This window comes from Sebastes fasciatus, chromosome 15 (assembly GCF_043250625.1).
Source record: "Sebastes fasciatus isolate fSebFas1 chromosome 15, fSebFas1.pri, whole genome shotgun sequence".
Taxonomy (NCBI): Eukaryota; Metazoa; Chordata; class Actinopteri; order Perciformes; family Sebastidae; genus Sebastes; species Sebastes fasciatus.
The window spans coordinates 20,850,761-20,869,612 of record NC_133809.1 but is presented as its reverse complement, the minus strand read 5'-3'; the positions used below and the strand labels follow the sequence as shown (position 1 = coordinate 20,869,612).

Genomic DNA, 18,852 nt, shown 5'->3' with positions numbered 1-18,852 from the left:
TGTCCGGATTTTTGCCTTTTAAATTCACTGCTTTAGCACTACTCACTCACTACTGCAAAATGTCATCACATCATACCCTAACCTACAGTAACTCTCTACCCTTAATCGGAGCTGCTTGAAAAGGCTCATCCAGAATGACCACACTTTGGAAAAGTGTCCTCCCTCTGGTGGTCCATCCATCATCTGTAACTGCTTATCCTGTTCAGGGTCGCGGGGGGGCTGGAGCTGATCCCAGCTGGCATTGGGCAAAGGCGGGGTACACCCAGACAACCATTCACGCTCACATTCACACCTAGGGGCAATTTAGAGTCAACAATTAACCTGCATGTCTTTGGACTGTGGGAGGAAGCCGGAGAACCCGGAGAAAATCCACGCTAACATGGGGAGAACATGCAAACTCCACACAGAAGGGCCACAAGCTGGGTTTGAACCTGTGACCTTCTTGCTGTGAGGCACCCTTTGATGGTCTAAAACTGAAATTTGTTGCAACAAAGATAGAGGCAAAGGGAATATGTTTTCCTACTCAAAACAAGACTTTTTGAAGTGGACCACCTGTGCAGATCAGTCTCTAGTACATGATAGACCCAGGTGTGGTTGGGTATTGCTGTTTCACACATGATCCATCCATGCCATTGGCTGTAATCCTGGACAACAGGGCTAAAACGTTTAATGTTTAATTGATCTGTAAAGTTGTATAGGTATTGAAATTACAAAATGCTCTAGAGAATCAGAACATTTATTGTGTGTGTAATAGAGCTGTCAATCGATTAAAATATATGTGATTAATTGCATGATTGTCCATAGTTAATCACGATTAATCGCAAATTAATCACACATTTTTTATTTGTCCAAAATGTACATTAAAGGGAGATTTGTCAAGTATATATTACTCCTATCAACATGGGAGTAGGCAGATATGATTGCTTTATGCAAATGTATGTATATATTTATCATTGGAAATCAATTAACAACACAAAACAATGACAAATATTGTCCAGAAACCCTCACAGGTACTGCATTTACAGTACAGCATAAAAAATATGCTCAAATCATAACATGGAAAACTCAAGCCCAACAGGCAACAACAGTGTGTATCTTCTTTCACTCACCAGGCAAGGAAGGCCAGGATGCATCCATCGATGACCCTCACCCTCCACAGTCCGTCCCCAGGACCTCCTCCCAGGGCAAAGTCAACCCTTACTCTGTGATTGATATCACTCCTCTCCAACTGCAGCAGCTTGAGCAGCAGCATGGACCTTCCTCTTCGGCCTCCTCCCCAATGGAGCCCAAGGAACCGGAGGGAGAATCCCAGGATATCAACACCAGCCCAGTTGGCATCACTTCTGGATACTCGGTCCCAGTGCCCTGTGGCTATGCAACCCCCTCTGGTGTACCGCTCATCGCGCCAGCTTACACCACACCCGTCATCATTCGACACCTCTCTGTGGATGAGGATGGTAAAGTAGAGCCTGCAGTAGGGACATTCTGAAAATAATTATAATGATTCAGAAAATAATAATGATAAGGTAGATCAGATGTTGACCATTATTTATTTGAAAACATCCACAACAACAGGAAATTCTCTGTATATCAAGGCTCTGTCTTTTACTTTGAGTGAAATTCTCTCCCTTCTTTTCTCACTGCACTTTGACTTAGAGCTACAAAGCTGTGACACGTAAATGCAGTCTCAGCTGCTTCTATCCTTTCTCCTTTCTCTTGTTTTTCCTAAAGCTTAGCCACAAGGAAGTAGGGACTAAATTTAGCCTCCCCAAAGATCTGTGTTGGCTGTGAGGATTTTTCCGGTTTCTCTCAAATCTAGCAGCAGCTGAGTCCAAGCCTGTGGCCTGGCATGCTGAGGGGTCTGATTACACTGTAATTATCTTACCAACATTACATCAGATTTAAATACTCACATGTTTTAGTAAAAACCATCTGGAATATCATAGATATGTGTGATGATGTAGAAAATGATTTACTCTTTTGCAGTGTTGTTATCATCTGAGAGTTCTGGTCATGATCTACACAGCAAGGACATTTTAATGCAGTTATCACTTTTACCATGACAAGTTCCTGGGAAAACAGAAGGTTTATCTTATCATGGGATTTTAAATTGGGTACATGTGTCAAGTGAAATTTATGGAAGCACATTTATAAGAAAATATAATCTTGACTAAATCATAAGTAATCTAGGAGATATGGAATCATCAGTGACACCTGGTGGCATTTGAACAAAGTTACAACTGAGTTTCTATATTTTGGAATTGGGAGGTCGTTTGGTGTGGCTTCAAATGCAGTGTGCTGATTTCTGAAAGAATTATATTGATGATATATTTAAAAAAATACTTAACAATCCACCATAATTTATTATTGTTTCAGTCTTAATGTCTTATTGAGTTTATTCTCTGCTCTTCACAATACTCTACAATCGTAAGCTATGCTCAAATTTACATTACAGCTTTCGAGCTTGGATCATGAGAGCTGGGGGACCTTAAAACAGTAATGTATTGTAATTAGGGCTGTCAATCGATTAAAAAAAAATGTAATCGCATGATTGCCCATAATTAATTGTGATTAATCACAAATTAACCACACATTTTTCATCTGTTCAAAATCTACCTTTAAGGGAGATTTGTCAAGTATCTAATACTCTTATCAACATGGGAGTGGGCAAATATACTGCTTTATGCAAATCTATGTATAAATTATTGCTTAAATCATAACATGGTGAACTGAAGCCCAACAGGCAACAACAGCTGTCAGTGTGTGAGCGTGCTGACTTGACTTTGACTTTCCCAAAACTGCATGTGATTATCTAAAAATTGCAAGTTGCATTAATGTGTTAAAGTAATTAGTGGTGTTAAAACAAATTTGCGCTATTATCGCGTTAACTTTGACAGCCCTAAATGTCATGTGTTGTAGTGGGCTCTCTTTGTGTAATGTTTTCTCTCTTTCCTCCTTCAGTCTCAGTGGTTGGAACTGGCAACACGTCTGTTGACAGGTATGTGACATACTAAACAGCTAGAGCATGTCTATACCAGTCATTTAGTACATTTAGAGCTATATCTTAAGAGAGAAATGCAAAGTATACTCCCCACTTTCAGTTATAGTAATGGTTACTGACCCTTATCAAATAAGTATAATGTACAGCGAGCCGGTCATGTGTTACGAAATAAACCCCGACAGGGTGATGAAGGGGCCTGGCATCACTCTTGAGGGGTTTATTTTGTAACAATGACCAGCTCACTGTACATTATCCCACTTATTACACGGCTACTTACTTAAGAAATCAATAATTTGGAACAAAAAATGGTCCTCCATAGTCTGACATCAGACCTACGTCCATAGCAACGGTTTGGTATACATAGCAACGGTCTGATATAGAAACAGACCGTAGAATGGCGTAACTGACCAATCAGAATCGAGTATTCAACAAAGCCGTGTAATAATATATTCTAAATGACCGCCTCCCTCATGTCATGTCAAAGATTATTATCATTGTATTAATACAGAAACAATACAGTTATTTCTTGGTTTTCTGATGTTATACTGACAATGAAAATGTATATTTCTTTGAAGAGTTATAATTTTGTTTGTTTGCATGTTTTCTCAAGTGTTTTCAGTGAAGAGTATCAACCTATTAGAGAAGAGGATGCTTTGGCTAAATGGGCTTCCGATCCTGCCAACACTGCATGGATGGAAAGTAAGGAGTGATATCCACAACAATTGCACATCTAGTAGAGATGCATGTGTAATTTCTATGGAAAGGATACTGCTGTTGTTTCAGTTCTTTGTACTTTCCTCTGCACACACAGTGCATGTCTTCAGAGTGATATTATAATTTTTTGGGGTTTGTTTTCTTTTGACACCACTGAATTCCCAGACACTTCCTTCCCTGTTCTTTTGAGGAAGCAGACCCTTGTGTGATTGTGTGTGGGCGCTTGTCTTTTAGATCCCTTCTACGTCGCATCCTGTTTGTTGTGTGAAGAACCTAGCTATGTGATGTGAGAGAAATCATGCATTAGTTGTTGTGAACGGTGAACTTTGTATGCTTCAGATCCAGATGAGGTGATTTACGATGACGTGCCCAGAGAGAACTCTGACTCCAACACCGGTTTGTCGAACTTCTTTTTTTATTCCCACACTTCACAAATTCAGTATTTTAGTTCCCGTCTGGAGCGCTAAGCCTGTCAGCGCTGCTCACTTTCACTTCTATTGTCCTAATTTCTTTTGTCAAAAACTGTGATACTTGAATTATTCATTTAGGCTGTTGCATGAAAATATTATGCTGACGTTGAGTGTTCCGGTTTGCAATCCACTACAATAGCCATTCAATTAATATTACCTTGTGTTAAGCGTGTGATTTCAGTAAAGTAGTTTTTATTCCTCATTTGTGTTGAGGGTGTTAACAAGAACACCTTATACCTTAATTACCATGTCAAATTAGCACACTTTTCACCAGCTCTCAGCATTATAAGCTCTACAAAGACAGTATTTATTTCAAGGCTATTCTATTGGAGTGCTGTATATTGTTATTGTGTTTATCTGCATATACAGTACGTCATATACGTTTGTGCTACTAACCTTTGATAGAAGAGCACTAGAAACTGTTCTGTAGGCTCTGTAATTTACTAAACTGTAATTATTTCTGATGACATTTTCTATATCTGTCCTGTTTTGTCATACAGATCCAGATGAGATGATCTATGATGACGTGGAACTTGGCGAGGAGGGCGGCTGCAACAGCTCCCTCGACAACGGCTGGAGCTCTAGCGAGTTTGAAAGCTACGACGAGGCCAGCGACGGGGAAGGTCGCCTCGAGAACGGCCTGCCCCACGCTTTCATGAGAGGAAAGCCCCCCCAGAGGAAAACCCATGTGTGTATAACAACAACCCTCCCATTTCTCTGTCAGCATTACAGCAACTCATGTCTCAATATCGCTGTACATCTGCAGCTGGGCGGATGACAGCAGTTGATGTAATTTGTAATTTATTTGTTATTAGTAAGAAGGCTTGTGTCTTCTCTTCTACCCTCCACATATCCACTCTGATATAGATCTGATATATTTGTTTATATGAAGTTGTAGTTTAAATTTCTAAGTTGCTTATTTTGATATATATAATATACAGTCCATTTGTGCATTTGATGTGGAATCAACAGTTCATTTGCTTCTGCAGACCTGAGAGAGATCATTCTGGCTTACAGTCAGCTCGCTGCACTCTGTAATGTTTTGGATTGTGGTTTTGAGAATTCAACTTCACTTTATTTTCTGTGTACCATGGTCTGAAATTAATGATTGCTTCAGGCATAAAAATAACAATTTTCCATATTTTATGTATATTATATTTATTTACACTTGAATGCAACTATTGTTGAATTTGTCAAAATGAAGGGGAAAAATTGAACAAATTAAAATAAAAACAAAACAGTCAGTATTGTGGTTGTAGACAATTGTCAGAAACTGCTCTACTCAATTGAATCAGATCTTAGTGATATAACTTTCTAGTAGGGGTGTTGCGATATACCGGTATTGACGATAACCGTGATATTTAAAAATGAAATATTGATGTCATGTTAATAATACACATATGATAATATTGTATAAATAATCCAGCGCCTCTTAAATCATTTTATACATACAGTTGTAGTCAGAGACTCTCTCTCCACCTCCCTACACTTGAGTTTTTAGTGTAATTAATTTGCCAAAAAGGAGACAAAATGCACAATAAACAAAGTTAAAGATGAATTTGACTAATATTATTATTTTTTCCCCAGATTTTCTATAAATATCACAGTAATATTGTTATCATGAATTCTTTTGAACACGATAATTGTTTAGTGAAAATGTTATATCGTCACAGCCCAACTTTCTAGTATGTTGTTTAAGTGCCATGTTTCAGTGGCCCCAATAATGGAAAGAAAATGCCCATGAACATCAGATCAAAGGAAAGCATGTCCTCTGGAAAAGTACATTTCTTCCCCTGATGCACAGTTTGAACGAGTTAAGCAAAAGGATTTCTTTGAGAAGAGGAACATATATCAAGGTTAAAGTGAGTTTGCTGTGGATCTAAAGTGCAAGGTCATTCCAAAACCATAACCAGTAACGCCTGCTTTGCTTCTGTTTAGCTCTCTCAAGATCTGACACGCTTGAAAGAACACTATGAGAAAAAGATGAAAGATCTAATGGCAAATACAGTGGGAACGGTAGAGCTGCAGCAGTTAAAACAGAAACACGAGCAGAAGGTAAACTGCCTGGGGCTCACCTCACCTGCCTGTGCTAGACTAAGTAGTCCCAACCCTTAACTCTCACTCTGGGCGTCTCTCACTGACTCGGTTCCCCCCCATCCTGCTCTGATGTGAATGACTTGTGGAGGTGTTGGTGGTGGTGGTGGTGGTACTGGTGATGGGTTTGCCTCCTTGTCTGCTGCACTTACCTGTCTCGTTATATGTTTATGCATCGGAGGTTGTGAAGCTTGGGATATATTCTTGAGTAACACTTTTTTTATTATTCAAATGGCTGAAAACTGTTGCATATTGTAACAGTTAGTTGCATTTACAACGTCTCTTACAATGTAGATCAGTCATGATATATTTAAGCACTATGTTGCTTTCAGCTGATGTCCCACTTAACTGCGTCATTCTCTGGTCAACTGTGCTCTCCTGTTGTCTTGTATTGCACAATCTGCCGTTCATTGTCATCCCTACTCTAACACTGCTCCTGTCCTGCTAAGCTCAGTTCAGTAGCTTCTTAGTCATAGGTTTAGAAAAAGTTAAACAAAAAAATTATTTGTGTTACTTGTGCAATATACGTAGATAATAGTGTATTTTGTCTCATCAAAGATGCAAAAGCTGGTGAAGGCAGCTAAGGACGGGACCAAAGATGGACTTGAGAAAACCAAAGCAGTAGTGAAGAAGGGACGCTCTTTCATCAAAACCAAGTCATTCTGTCAAGGTATGTATTTCTCCCTCATAAACAGCAATCCCTTTAACTGTACACACAACTCTTAGTTTGTCTCTTTATGGTAAATCAGTGTTTAAATCTCTAAGTATTTTAGTAAAGGGGAACATAGCGTTTTTCTGTCTCTTCAGCATGATGGCTTCGTTGTTTAATTGCAGTCATATATTCATGGTACTTTACTTGCTCTCTCTTCTTAATCTTTCAGAGAGGAAGTCGGCCTGTTTTGAGGATGAAGAGTCTGAACTCTTCATTGAGGTGGACTGTTTCAATGTTGAGCCGGTGCTGTGTCCAGCACCAGAGGGTCTTTCACAGCAACAAGTAATGAACATGCCCTTCAGCTTTCATCCCAATTTATGTAACTCTTTACTGTGTGAGTTTGCTGGTCTTCATGCCTGAAGACCAATGTGTTGGTGTTTTTCCTCGACAGCTGGTGAGAAGATGTATACTGGGATCTATATTGGAGAGTGAGAAGAACTATCTTGATGCACTGAAAAAGATATTAGAGGTATGCAAGTGCAGCTGCAGTGATCCGCCAAGTCCACTTTGAAATGTTTGTTGTCACAGTTCACTTTTTCTGCTTTACCAGCAATATGAGAAGCCCCTGTCCCAGATTGAGCCGAGGCTGCTGAGCGACAGGAAACTGAAGATGACCTTTTATCGTGTGCGTGAGATCCTGCAGTGCCACTTCCTGTTCCAGATCGCCCTGGCGAGCCGCGTCGCTGAGTGGGATAGCCTGGAGATGATTGGGGACGTCTTTGTTGCATCGGTAAGCTGGGGCTTTAATTTTTAAAGCTTTTTTTTTTTACATAACTTCATCAATATATTAAACATAAAAAGTCTAGAGTAGCTGTTGTACCCCTGAATTCCCCGAATCCAGCTGTTTTTGAATCAGTTTGACATTTCTGATGGATTACATGCAGCACAACCAGACTCCTCCCTTACTTACCATCTTACTTCATGTCAAAGACACATGCTCTCATGCAGACGCAGAAAGCTGCACTGTGTTCTGTTATAGTAGGTACTCCACCCTCCTCTTGTCTTTGGCTGCTTAGCAACTCATAGGCAGGGATCTTCAAAACAAAAGACCTCATCTCCCACAGTCCTGCTCACAACTTCACTTCCTTGTTTTTGGCAAGGAATATATAAAAGAAGGAAGGGTCATTACGTCATCGTGCCAGACTTTAGCGCCAACGTGTAAACTTTAATTTTGGCCAGCATTGAGATGAACGGCATTGCCGGCTCCTCTTTTATGACCTGTCATTTTAGCAGGTTATTACCCCGGATGACAGAATCATCTGTAATTTGTTGCATTGCTAACTAGCAAAGTTTTTATATATTGGCTGATTTATATTTTATTAGATAGCTTGTATATTTAGAATCTATTTGGATGCAACCCCTCAACCAGGCTGAGAACTGGAATCAAGAGACTTCGGTGGGGAAAATGGTGTTGATAATGTTTCCTAATATTGTCAGGAGGTGGCGCTAATCGCTCCGTTTTATAAACCTCTACAAATCTGGAGCTTTATCACTTACCGGCATGGTTCTTTACTAAGTTTGTTTGTTAGCCAGCAATATCTCTGTTGAGACGTCCTACAAGAAGAAGCCGTTGTAAGAGTTACAATGTTGCTCAGTGATCAGTGATATTTGATTTTTTACTTCAACGGCTGCCCGTTGGAATATTTGTGAACGGCGTAGTCCCTCTCACATTTAATGTCTCTATAATCTTTGCAAAGGTAAGAAACAGGCAGGGAGCTGCGGTGTTGGTGGGTGAGAGCAAATGTTACAGCCTCTCTAGCTTTATATATATATTTATATATATATATATGAAGTGCAATGAGTGGATGGGTCAAGTGCGCGCAGGCAGGTAGGTAGTCAGGCAGTAGCCCGTCCAATCATTTTATTCGGGCCGAATTAAACAATTGGAGGGGCTTAGATAGACAGGGATACCAGATTTTTTTTCTTCTTTTTTTTGGCAGAGCATTTTTTTTTTATTGATTGCTGTCGGGATGTAATGAGAAAAAAATGTTTTTTTACCAGATTGCCAACCCTAGCTTTAAACATCTGTGTTTCTCAACAGTTCTCAAAGTCGATGGTGCTGGATGCCTACAGTGAGTATGTGAACAACTTCAGCACTGCAATGACGGTGGTGAGGAAGACGTGCGCCGCCAAACCTGGCTTCCTGGAATTCCTCAAGGTTTGAGAAAAATGCAGAAGTGGAAACAGTGTCATAAATACATGTTTTCTTTGTTTTGTTTGTGACATTTTATTGTTTGTTTTATTATAATTTTCTTTTATTGTTGTGCATTTCACCAGAAAGTGTTTAGTGTTGCTGTGTTAACCATTCATTAATTGAAATTCTTGCTTTTTTCTTGCAAAAAACAACTAATTTTATTAGATACAAGACAGTACACAAAAGTACATGAATTAGCCTGGTAAAAACCACTCTGTACCCTGATGGCATGCTTTTTAGTCCTATTGCATCATTTGAACATCTTTAGACTTCTCAATACACTTCAGTGACCCGTCTTCTCACCTGCAGCATCGCCAGGAGACCAGCGGTGATCGAATGACTCTGTATGGCCTGATGATGAAACCTATCCAGAGATTCCCACAGTTCATTCTGCTCCTTCAGGTATGATGAATTCTTATTTTAAGCTCTGACTGCAGTATACAGAAGACAGTGTGGTATATTCATTCACCAGCAGAGGGAGTGCCATGCACATAAATCAGGGCACTTTGTTTTTCAAAATGCTTACCTCAAGGGGAGAGAGGGAAATGCTCTGAGGGGAAATAGTTTCCTCAGATCTCTTTTAATCCTGCCCTGGCATATTGACTTTTCCTATGCCTCTTGCAGAAAACCTCAGAAAAATATAGGACACTGGGTTTCTTTTCTTTTTTAAGTATACACATGTATAACAGCAGTTTATTGACTGCATTGGTGCTATTATTAAACCCTCATAAGTCATGAGGATGTGTGCTATATAGATATAGAAAAATGGATGAGTAAGAGAGAGCATACAAATGCTGTTGGATGTGATTATGCAGATTCAGGGAGAGTTGTACAGGTGCAGGGTTTTAATGACACTGCTAAAAATCACTGAGATTGGTCCTCGGTGTGGATAATTAACAAACTAATGTATGACTTCTCTGTGCATCCTCATCAGGACATGCTGAAGAACACACCAGTGGGCCACGCAGACCGTCTGCCCCTGCAGATGGCCCTGACCGAACTGGAGACGCTGGCAGAGAAGCTCAACGAGAAGAAGAGGGAAGCCGACCAGCGCTGTGAGATCCGTCACATTGCAAAGGCCATGAACGAACGCTACCTCAACAAGGTCTGCCCAACGCTCTGCGTGTGTGCCCTGGGGTGCATGTTTGTAGTTTGAACCGTACAGTATGATGCTGTAGCTTGGATGAGTCTATGTTCTTTATACATGAGGTTTTTGTAATGTGTTTTTTTTTAAATATGCTGAGAAAGTGGTGAGAGTTGATGTACTCATTGCTCAGTCAGTGTTTTTGGCTGATGTTTGATTCTTTTAGCATATGCTGTGGCGTTTCTCTCTGTCCCAGTGTGGGGGCGGCCATCAGGCACTTGAGCTTCACATTTTCTCAAGTATTCTCTTGCCTGAATAGCATATTTTTAGTGCATGGCTTTGCACATATTCACACAATACCAGCTTTACCCACGGTGTAATTATTTGTCTATCTGCAGCCACCCACTCTGGCATCTGTGTAGAAACATGTGTTTACAGGATACCCCACATGAGGCAGAGGAGTTTGGTTCCTTGTGGCCTTTAATTGCTGAGTCACTGTTGATAGCCATATATTATATGCTGTTACACAAAGTAGATGGTTTCACAGCAGAGAATGACAGAAAAACATGGGGGAAGGAAGAGCGAGATGACAAATGTTCCCGGCCAGACTGAATTTTGCTAGTTACATGCTCCAGGACACCCTTGATACAGAGAGATATAAAAAAAGAAAAAAAAGACTGAAAAGCATCAGGATTATTTTCTTGTGTTAGCGAAGCACTTTAAACAGAGATTCAAACCAGTATCACTTATCATCCCTGTCCCTTAGCTTCTGAGTAATGGCAGCCGCTACCTGATCCGCTCAGACGACATGGTGGAGACGGTCTACAATGAGCGTGGCGAAATCATCAAAACCAAGGAGCGACGTCTCTTCCTGCTCAATGACGTTCTCATGTGTGCCACGCCCAATATCCGGTAAGAGTACCCGCAAACCAGACCTGATCTTCTTCTTCTTCCACCCTCTCCTGTCCTTGCAATATCCTGTAATCTCTTTACCATTTTACAAATTTAGAAACTAATTGTTGTGTGTATATTTTTGTCGTGGTCTTGTTTGTATAGTTCACTTTGCGTACTGTAAGGGAATGATTAATGTAGCTAGGATTTCCCAGCAGTAAAAAAAATCTGTCTTAAAATGAATTAAAATGAAATGAAACTTTGTGAGAAAGTCCTTGGTTGACTTTTGACCACAGTGAGTTTGTAGGTTTGGGCCCATATGTTCCCACTGTAACTGGCTATTTAGCCAAGAGTGATGGAGAGCCCCTTTCCTGGGCTTTTCAGCTTCTGTCCTGTAATTGTAACATGTTGGTCACCACATACTGCCTCTGAGAAACATGCACTGACGCTTACAACAAAAATTCGATTTTCTAGATGAGTGACATCTTATCTTGTTTATTTTAACTTTTCCTGTCTTCACCTTTTCTTGCACTCATATTTCCTCCTCACACACACAAGAGACATTTATTCTCCACAAACAATGAACAATATGAACCAGAGCCACTGATCTTCTCTCTCGGCTCTGTCCAGATGTCAGGACGGCAGCGGGAGTGGCAGCGGCAACGCCCCGCCCGACCAGAAGTTCCTCCTGAAGTGGAGCGTGCCTTTGAGCTTTGTGGAAGCGCTAGAGTTTGGATCCAGCGAGGACATGGCCGACAACAGCCGCTACCCAACATCCCATTCTGGGGAGAAGGTGGTCATCAACGCTAAGCCAAGTATGAACCACAGTGTCACATTCTGTTTGAATCAGTAGTGCTTTTTCTCTTTCTGTCAACATGAGGTCAAAAGGTCTGATAGAAAAGGTAGTTCAATTAGCTGAGTTGTTAGAGGGTGCCAAGCAGGCCATGGGGATTTGAGACTCAGGAATAGGAGATCAACACATGCTGGTTAGTTAACTGTGTGTGCTTGATGACTGGTTAATAAAGTTCTCTGTGGTGATTAATGGTAAATATCTCTATGCTGGTGCTGGACTCTATATAACCTGGAGATTAGAGGTCGTCTAGGGGTTTTAAAGGATGGCTCTCTCCAGGGCTATTGGAACAAATCAAGTTGCACAATTTTATTAAACCAATAGAACTAGTTGTTTCCTACATTATGAACACATCAGTTGTTAGTTAGTTATTTCTTGCTGCACATTCAAACATATTTCTAAAATGGTGTCAGTCCTGCACAGTGTGTATTTTTTTCCTTCTGCGATCCTCTGGTCTGCTGGCTGCCGAGTCCAATGATATCAGTCTTTCCACTGGGCTCTCCTCTGTCGCAGACAGCTGCTCAGCCACTTTAAAAGAGGCATAACGAAAGTGTATATTTTCGTGGTCACAGCACTGCACTTTTTATTCTAGGATGTAGATTTCTCGTTTGTGCCGGGGTAATGGCAGTGCACATTATTGGGCGGTATTATCCCTGGTCTGTCAAAGGTTGTATGTGTTAAAGCTGAGGTCGGATGCTCACTCTGTCGGTTGCCAATGCTAGTGGGCGTGAATCACTACCACTGAAAGACACTATAGCTCTCTCTCTGTCTCACCATCCATCTCCCTCTAATCTGCCGTCTGCAATACAGTTACATAATGTTCAGTCTCTTGCAGCCAAGTGTAATATTTATATTTTAATAAATCCTGTGGTTTTTTTTTATATGCAGTCCACCTGCCATGTTTGATTTTCCACTCTTCCACAGTCTTAAAATATGTCACCCCTCTTTTATCTGCCTTAAACCCTTTACCTACACTTAAACCACACTTGGCACACTCCTCCCATTTCCTTCCAGACCACCTGTCTCCCTCTGATACTATATATATATATATGTATGAAAGGTCCAGCAATTGCATGAGTGTAAGTAACAGATGGCACAAATAGACCTAAGTATCATCTGGTCTGTCTGTAGGGCTTTCTTAGGGCTGCAACTGACAGACAGGTTCACAGCCTCATCTCAACCCGATGTGATGATACAAGAGTATGAGCACTCTCCTTAAAGGCTTGAGGAAGACTGTATGGGTCTCAAATATATTGTTTTGTTCTTACAAATAGCAGTTAACTGAATTAGATGTTGTGGTAGTTGATTTTGAGATTATATGATTTGATTTTAAAACTGTTGCATAGAACTGTTAATTCCTTTTGAAGGACTGAATTATATTAGTCGACAACAGCTTGCTGACCTTCACTCAGTTCCCTTGCTCTGATTTAGTTATTTCCCAACCAACTTCAGCTCCGTGTGTGTCTTTGGGAATGTGTGTGTGTGTGTGTGTGTGTGTGTGTGCATACAAATGTGTGCATTGTCCAGGAACTTTTAACAAGTGGAAACAATCGTTTCTCAGTCAACTGTGTGCAGCCAAAAGCAGCTTGGTGACCAGCCTGCTAGAAGACACTGAAAAGGCTCTCCAGCATATGATGTCACCTCTATTCGTGTCTCCCTGCTTAGTTCAACTCTTCTCCACACTGAATAGCAACCAGACCACCATGCAGCACATTCATTTTTCAAGTTAGGTTTTCCTGCTGCTTACAGTCAGTATGTCATTTGTAGATATATTGTTTGTTTTGAGGACGTGTGTAATTGCTGGGATGACTGGCGTGTTTCCTGTGATGCAGCCTGCCAGGCCTGTTTTGTTAGAACACTCGTGGCATTTGGCACTCGCACAAAGAGTCATTCAGGAAGTTGGACCCGGGTTTGAAATGAGTTACACAGTGCCCGCTCTGTCTGTGGGAATGGTCAATTCAGTTGTGTCATATTATTTGTACTATTTAATACAGAAAGATGGTAGAAAAACAGGGAGAAAATATACTGCAAGGCTAGTGCAGAACCCCTATCATACAGAAATCACAGAGCATCTTATTAATAGGGAGTTGAATACTGAATTTAGATTCAAACTACATACGTAGACATGTACTACATATGTAGTTCAATCACGTTTCTGTTATTAAACAATGCCAATATTAAAGGGATGGTTGGGAGTATTGTTCAAATATGTTCTTTGTTATATGTGTTTACATTCTGACAGCAATCAATAAATCAAAGGACAAAAAAATAGAAGAAATCCAGGATCTGTGGCTGTTGCAGGTGAACTGAAAAACCCAGCCCAGTGTTGCCAACTCTTTTCCAATGAAAGTAGCAGCACTGGCTCCAAAAGTTGGTAAATCTAGAGTGAAAATCACCAAGCTGACAAAAGTGACAGCCCGTCCCTTCAGGCCTCCGTCCCAAGCCGCTCCCCCCAAAAGTATCATTATGAACATAAACAACAACAAGGCTGTTGTTAGTACTCACAGCTGTCAAGCTAGCAGCTTGTGGAAGACAACGGTGACATGCACATGCAGAGTGCGCGCAGATAGACAGGAAGATAGGTCGTCCAATGATGTTATTCGGCCTGAATGAAATGATTGGACGGGTTTATTACAGTCCTGAGACAGCCACAGATACCAGATTTTTTTCTTTTTTTTGTGTCAAAGCATTTGATTTATTGATTGCTGTCTGGATGTAATGAAAATTTCAACAAATATACCAAACAATCCATCATATGATACTGGCTATAAATGAACTGTTGTTGTTGCACTTGCTCCAAGCATGACATACCATAGAGCAAGCATGACAGGTTTATTCAGCATTTCTGCCCTGACCTGAATACAACCCCCTGTGCCTCAGCCTCGCTGAGACGAGACAGATGAGCCATGAAAATTGCATACAGCTCCATTAGAGAAGGCAGATAGTTGAAATGAAAAAAAAAAGAAAAACACGGTAACAAAAGTGCACAACACACTCCGACAATACATTTCTCATTTGATCTTATTAATGGTTTATGTAGGGTGGCTATGATTGGATCCAGTGACATGAATGAAATACAATAAGAGGTCATTGACCATGAAATCATTAAATGAAATCCAAAACACATATACACTACTGTAGGCCTGCTGTGTGCTGTGTGCTCATGCATGTGTAAGGACGACAAAGAATTTCTGTGTCTGTGAGCAGCCTCTTGTGTACAAACTCAGAGGGAGACATTTTTTGAGTAATACTCCCAGAGACCACCTACAAATGTGGATTTTGGCGATGCACAAACAGGGGTAAAGTGTCCCCTGAATGCCCAGTAAGCGAGACCTTCAGGAGAGGACTGGAATCACTGGGTTGCCATGGAGTTGGAGCACCGGGCCGACTCTGTGACTATTGTAGGAGAAGACGAGGAGGAGGAGGAGAGGGAAGGAAAGGGAGAAGAGAAAGTAGAATGGCAGAAGCAAACAAAGTCATTCTGGTGCCAAAGACTGTGATGTGGTTTAACTGTTTGTTCACCAATGTTGTGTGCACCAAAATATTTGCAGTTAGGCTTTAATTGGAAAGAGCCCTGTCCATGTTAATTGAACCGTTTGATTGAATGACATTGATAACTTTTCTGTTGACCAGGCATTCTCCCTGTGCTCTCTGCAAGCTATTCTTCATGCTTTATGATTTTATTTGTGTGTGTGAGAGAGAGAGAGAGAGAGAGAAAGGGAGGCCTGCCAGACCTTTGATGAGCTACAGTATGTAGTTGGTTGTGTTTTGTACAGCAGTGTACACACAAAGCAAACCGTTGTTTCCGTTTGATACAGAACAATAACACAGTAACCGCTCTCATCACATCACATTGGATCATTACTGTAGGTTTGATGATTTTGAGCACAAATGCAGAAATGATGAAGAACAGCATACCTATCGCAGCATACATACAGTAGGTACACAAGTAAAGACCATAAAGGATGATATATGTTGACACGCATGTGTGGCCTCTCAAAGCTAACATCGTGGTGTTCTTGTGAACAAGAGAGCACACTGGTGAGAATCACTGCTTTGTTTGCAGAGCTGTCACCGCTCCCCGTGGGAAACTGACTGATTGGCCTTTATTGATCTTTGTTTGTCCAATTTTTAACTGCTTCTCTCATCAGACTGGCCTCACTCTTTACTGCTTGCATATCCAACTTTCTATAAGGGGGCTGTTGCAGCTTTTTAGGCCTCAGCTCAATTTTATTGCTACCTCTCAGTTTCATATGCGTTTATTCTTTCCGGCTCACAGAGGGATTGTATATCTATGAGTCACTGATATCTGGGAGTTGAAAATGTTCATTGCAAGTTATTTGGGGTGTAAAAGTAGTGAATTACTGAAAACAAAAATGTAGCTGTTTTTTTTTTTTTTATATATATATATTTTGCTTTTGTGTGTTTCTGCGTAGACAAGTTGTACATGGGCCCCGGTCAGTTGTACCAAGATCTGCAGAACCTAATCCACGACCTCAGCCTGGTCAACCAGATCTCCAGCATGATCAGCAGCCTCAAAGGCAACTACCAGGTACTGTATGACTGCGCTAAACACAAGCCCCGAGTTAAAGTAGGTTGAACTCAATACATTTCTAGTCTTCATTTTCCCTTGGGGGGGAGTTTGATTAAAGCGCGTATGAAAATAAAATGTCCTCGCATTTAATCCAGATAAGCAGCAGTTAATCATGTCTGAAAGGGAATCAGTATAAAAAAAAATCAAGTAAAAATACTTTGAGGTCATCACACAGGCAAAGAATTAATACACGTCCTAAATCTAATTAGTTATGAATAATTGAGTACTTGTTTTTCTGTGTTATTTTGACTAGAAAAGAGTTGGAATAGTTAGACTGTCTATTAATATTCTTGGAAGCCTGCCAGAAGTTGACATAGACAAATGTTCCTCGAGTGTACCTCAGGACGTTTAAAATCACATTCATCCTGTTTCCCCTCAGACGTCCATAAGGGCTGGGCTGTTCTGAAGGCATATAATGTTTAAGCTGAGGAATGTGCCAGGAGTGGGCTGTTTGTCTCCGGGAGACTGGGAGTCTCTTAAGTCTTGATTTGCACCATTCAATCCTGTCATATCATGTGGCCACACACACACACACACACACACACACACACACACACACACACACACAAGCCTGTCTGTGCTGTTGGGACGGAGGTTTAGTTTGCAGAGCGCAGCATGAGTGTGTGTGAGGCTGTGTTTGTGCTGTGCTGGTAGGTCTGTCAGGAGCAGAGTGGGAGGCAGAGTAACAGAGAGGCTCTCAGAGAGACATGTGTCCCAGAGATGAAGGGGAGGGAGGGATGGAGGGAGAGGTTGATGGGAAAGGAAAGATAGAAGCAGGACTGGGATGTTTGGTCTGTACACTGCCAAGCCTTTTCCTCAACACTAAACTTCATGACCTAAATGATACTGACAATATTGTAATAATAGATATTTACAGTGCTTGAAGGTTCTTCATACATTTTGTAGCCATTTATTGAAAGGTCAAGTGATGACACTTTAAGGCCACATTTATGATTGCTTCCATCAAAACTGATCCACTGACAATTTATAAAACAGTCTACACTGATTGGCAAGAAAAGTATATATACCAGTACATTATAATGTAATCATGATGTTCAGTTTGGTTAGACTACTACTGTAGTCATTTATATGTGATTACAAGGGCTGTCCTCAACCAAAGAAATTCTTAGTCAACTAAGATGAGTTGTTTCTCCATCTTGTGTCAAATCTTGTGTTTACCAGAGATGTGCTCATACGTTTCTTGGAAATAAGTCATTCAGCATGAAAAAAACATTTTAAAAATGACTAATCAACTAAAGAAATCTTAGTCGACTAAGACTAAAATGACCGATTAGTCGACTTATCAACTAGGAGGGAGCAGCCCTAGTGATTATTCAATTATATGTTACATTTTGTGGGTGTAGTTTTAGTGGATTATTCAGCAGCATTTTATTCTATTTACATATACGGAGGAGCAAAGGTACTAGAAACCACATACAGTCCAATATAATGCAGCCTAATACACAAACACCACAAATTGCTGCCTCAAAAACGTGTGCGTATGTAATGTATTAGATTGCATTGCAGTGACAAGTTTTTCTATCTTCGTGTCACGCAATGTAAATGAATGTAATGTCTTTAAATATTATGTGGTTTATTGGTGTTTTAATGCTCTGAACTACATTTATTTCATGCCTATTCCCATTGTTATGCCCAGTCAATTATTTTTCCCCTTAATTCCATGACTCTCTTCCTCCTTCTCTTTCCCTCTGTATTTTTCTCTTTCTATCCCTCCGTTATCCTTGTGTACAGAATGTAAACCCCACCGTGGCTCACGATTGGGTATCAGGTCTCCAGAGGCTGATCCTGAAGAAGGAGGAGGAGATCAGGGCAGCTGACCGGTGTAGGATCCAACTCCAGCTGCCTGGCAAACATGACAAGTTTGTGTTTTACTCACACACATATACACATGCTTCTTTAGCTTTAATTGGTCTTTCATACAGACGGCACATAAAACATTTTAACAGTCTCAGCCCCCCCGCCCCCCCCTTGTCTTGTTTATCCTTGGTTTGTCTTTATCCTTTTGATCCTGCTTCCTCCCTCTGTCCTCCCAGCCACCCTGTGTGCGTATAGCTTTAGAGAGGGTATTAGAGCACATTTGGATATTTGGATAAACAAGTTTCTCTACCAGCTCTAATCTGAGGCATGAATCTCAGGGGAGGAAATATGTATCAGTGTTTGCCAACAAAGGCTACCCAGTGCTGCAGCTGTTGCTTAACACGAATGTCACACATTTACACACTATTAT

General features: G+C 40.8%; 1 protein-coding gene across 2 annotated transcripts in view; it reads left to right on the top strand.

The window, feature by feature from the left end:
- arhgef10 (Rho guanine nucleotide exchange factor (GEF) 10) overlaps nucleotides 1-18,852 on the top strand; it is a 59,024-nt gene that overhangs the window by 15,799 nt on the left and 24,373 nt on the right. The window contains exons 4-20 of one of the 2 annotated variants that reach the window (XM_074609702.1): nucleotides 1,113-1,457; nucleotides 2,962-2,998; nucleotides 3,612-3,700; nucleotides 4,055-4,111; nucleotides 4,686-4,873; nucleotides 6,124-6,240; nucleotides 6,838-6,949; nucleotides 7,161-7,273; nucleotides 7,383-7,460; nucleotides 7,542-7,721; nucleotides 9,033-9,149; nucleotides 9,495-9,587; nucleotides 10,120-10,290; nucleotides 11,036-11,181; nucleotides 11,791-11,975; nucleotides 16,447-16,562; nucleotides 18,357-18,484. In XM_074609702.1, coding sequence (XP_074465803.1) covers nucleotides 1,113-1,457; nucleotides 2,962-2,998; nucleotides 3,612-3,700; nucleotides 4,055-4,111; nucleotides 4,686-4,873; nucleotides 6,124-6,240; nucleotides 6,838-6,949; nucleotides 7,161-7,273; nucleotides 7,383-7,460; nucleotides 7,542-7,721; nucleotides 9,033-9,149; nucleotides 9,495-9,587; nucleotides 10,120-10,290; nucleotides 11,036-11,181; nucleotides 11,791-11,975; nucleotides 16,447-16,562; nucleotides 18,357-18,484 — 2,272 coding nt within the window. The remainder of the gene's footprint in view (nucleotides 1-1,112; nucleotides 1,458-2,961; nucleotides 2,999-3,611; nucleotides 3,701-4,054; nucleotides 4,112-4,685; nucleotides 4,874-6,123; nucleotides 6,241-6,837; nucleotides 6,950-7,160; nucleotides 7,274-7,382; nucleotides 7,461-7,541; nucleotides 7,722-9,032; nucleotides 9,150-9,494; nucleotides 9,588-10,119; nucleotides 10,291-11,035; nucleotides 11,182-11,790; nucleotides 11,976-16,446; nucleotides 16,563-18,356; nucleotides 18,485-18,852) is intronic. The other variant, XM_074609704.1, reaches the window with a different exon arrangement.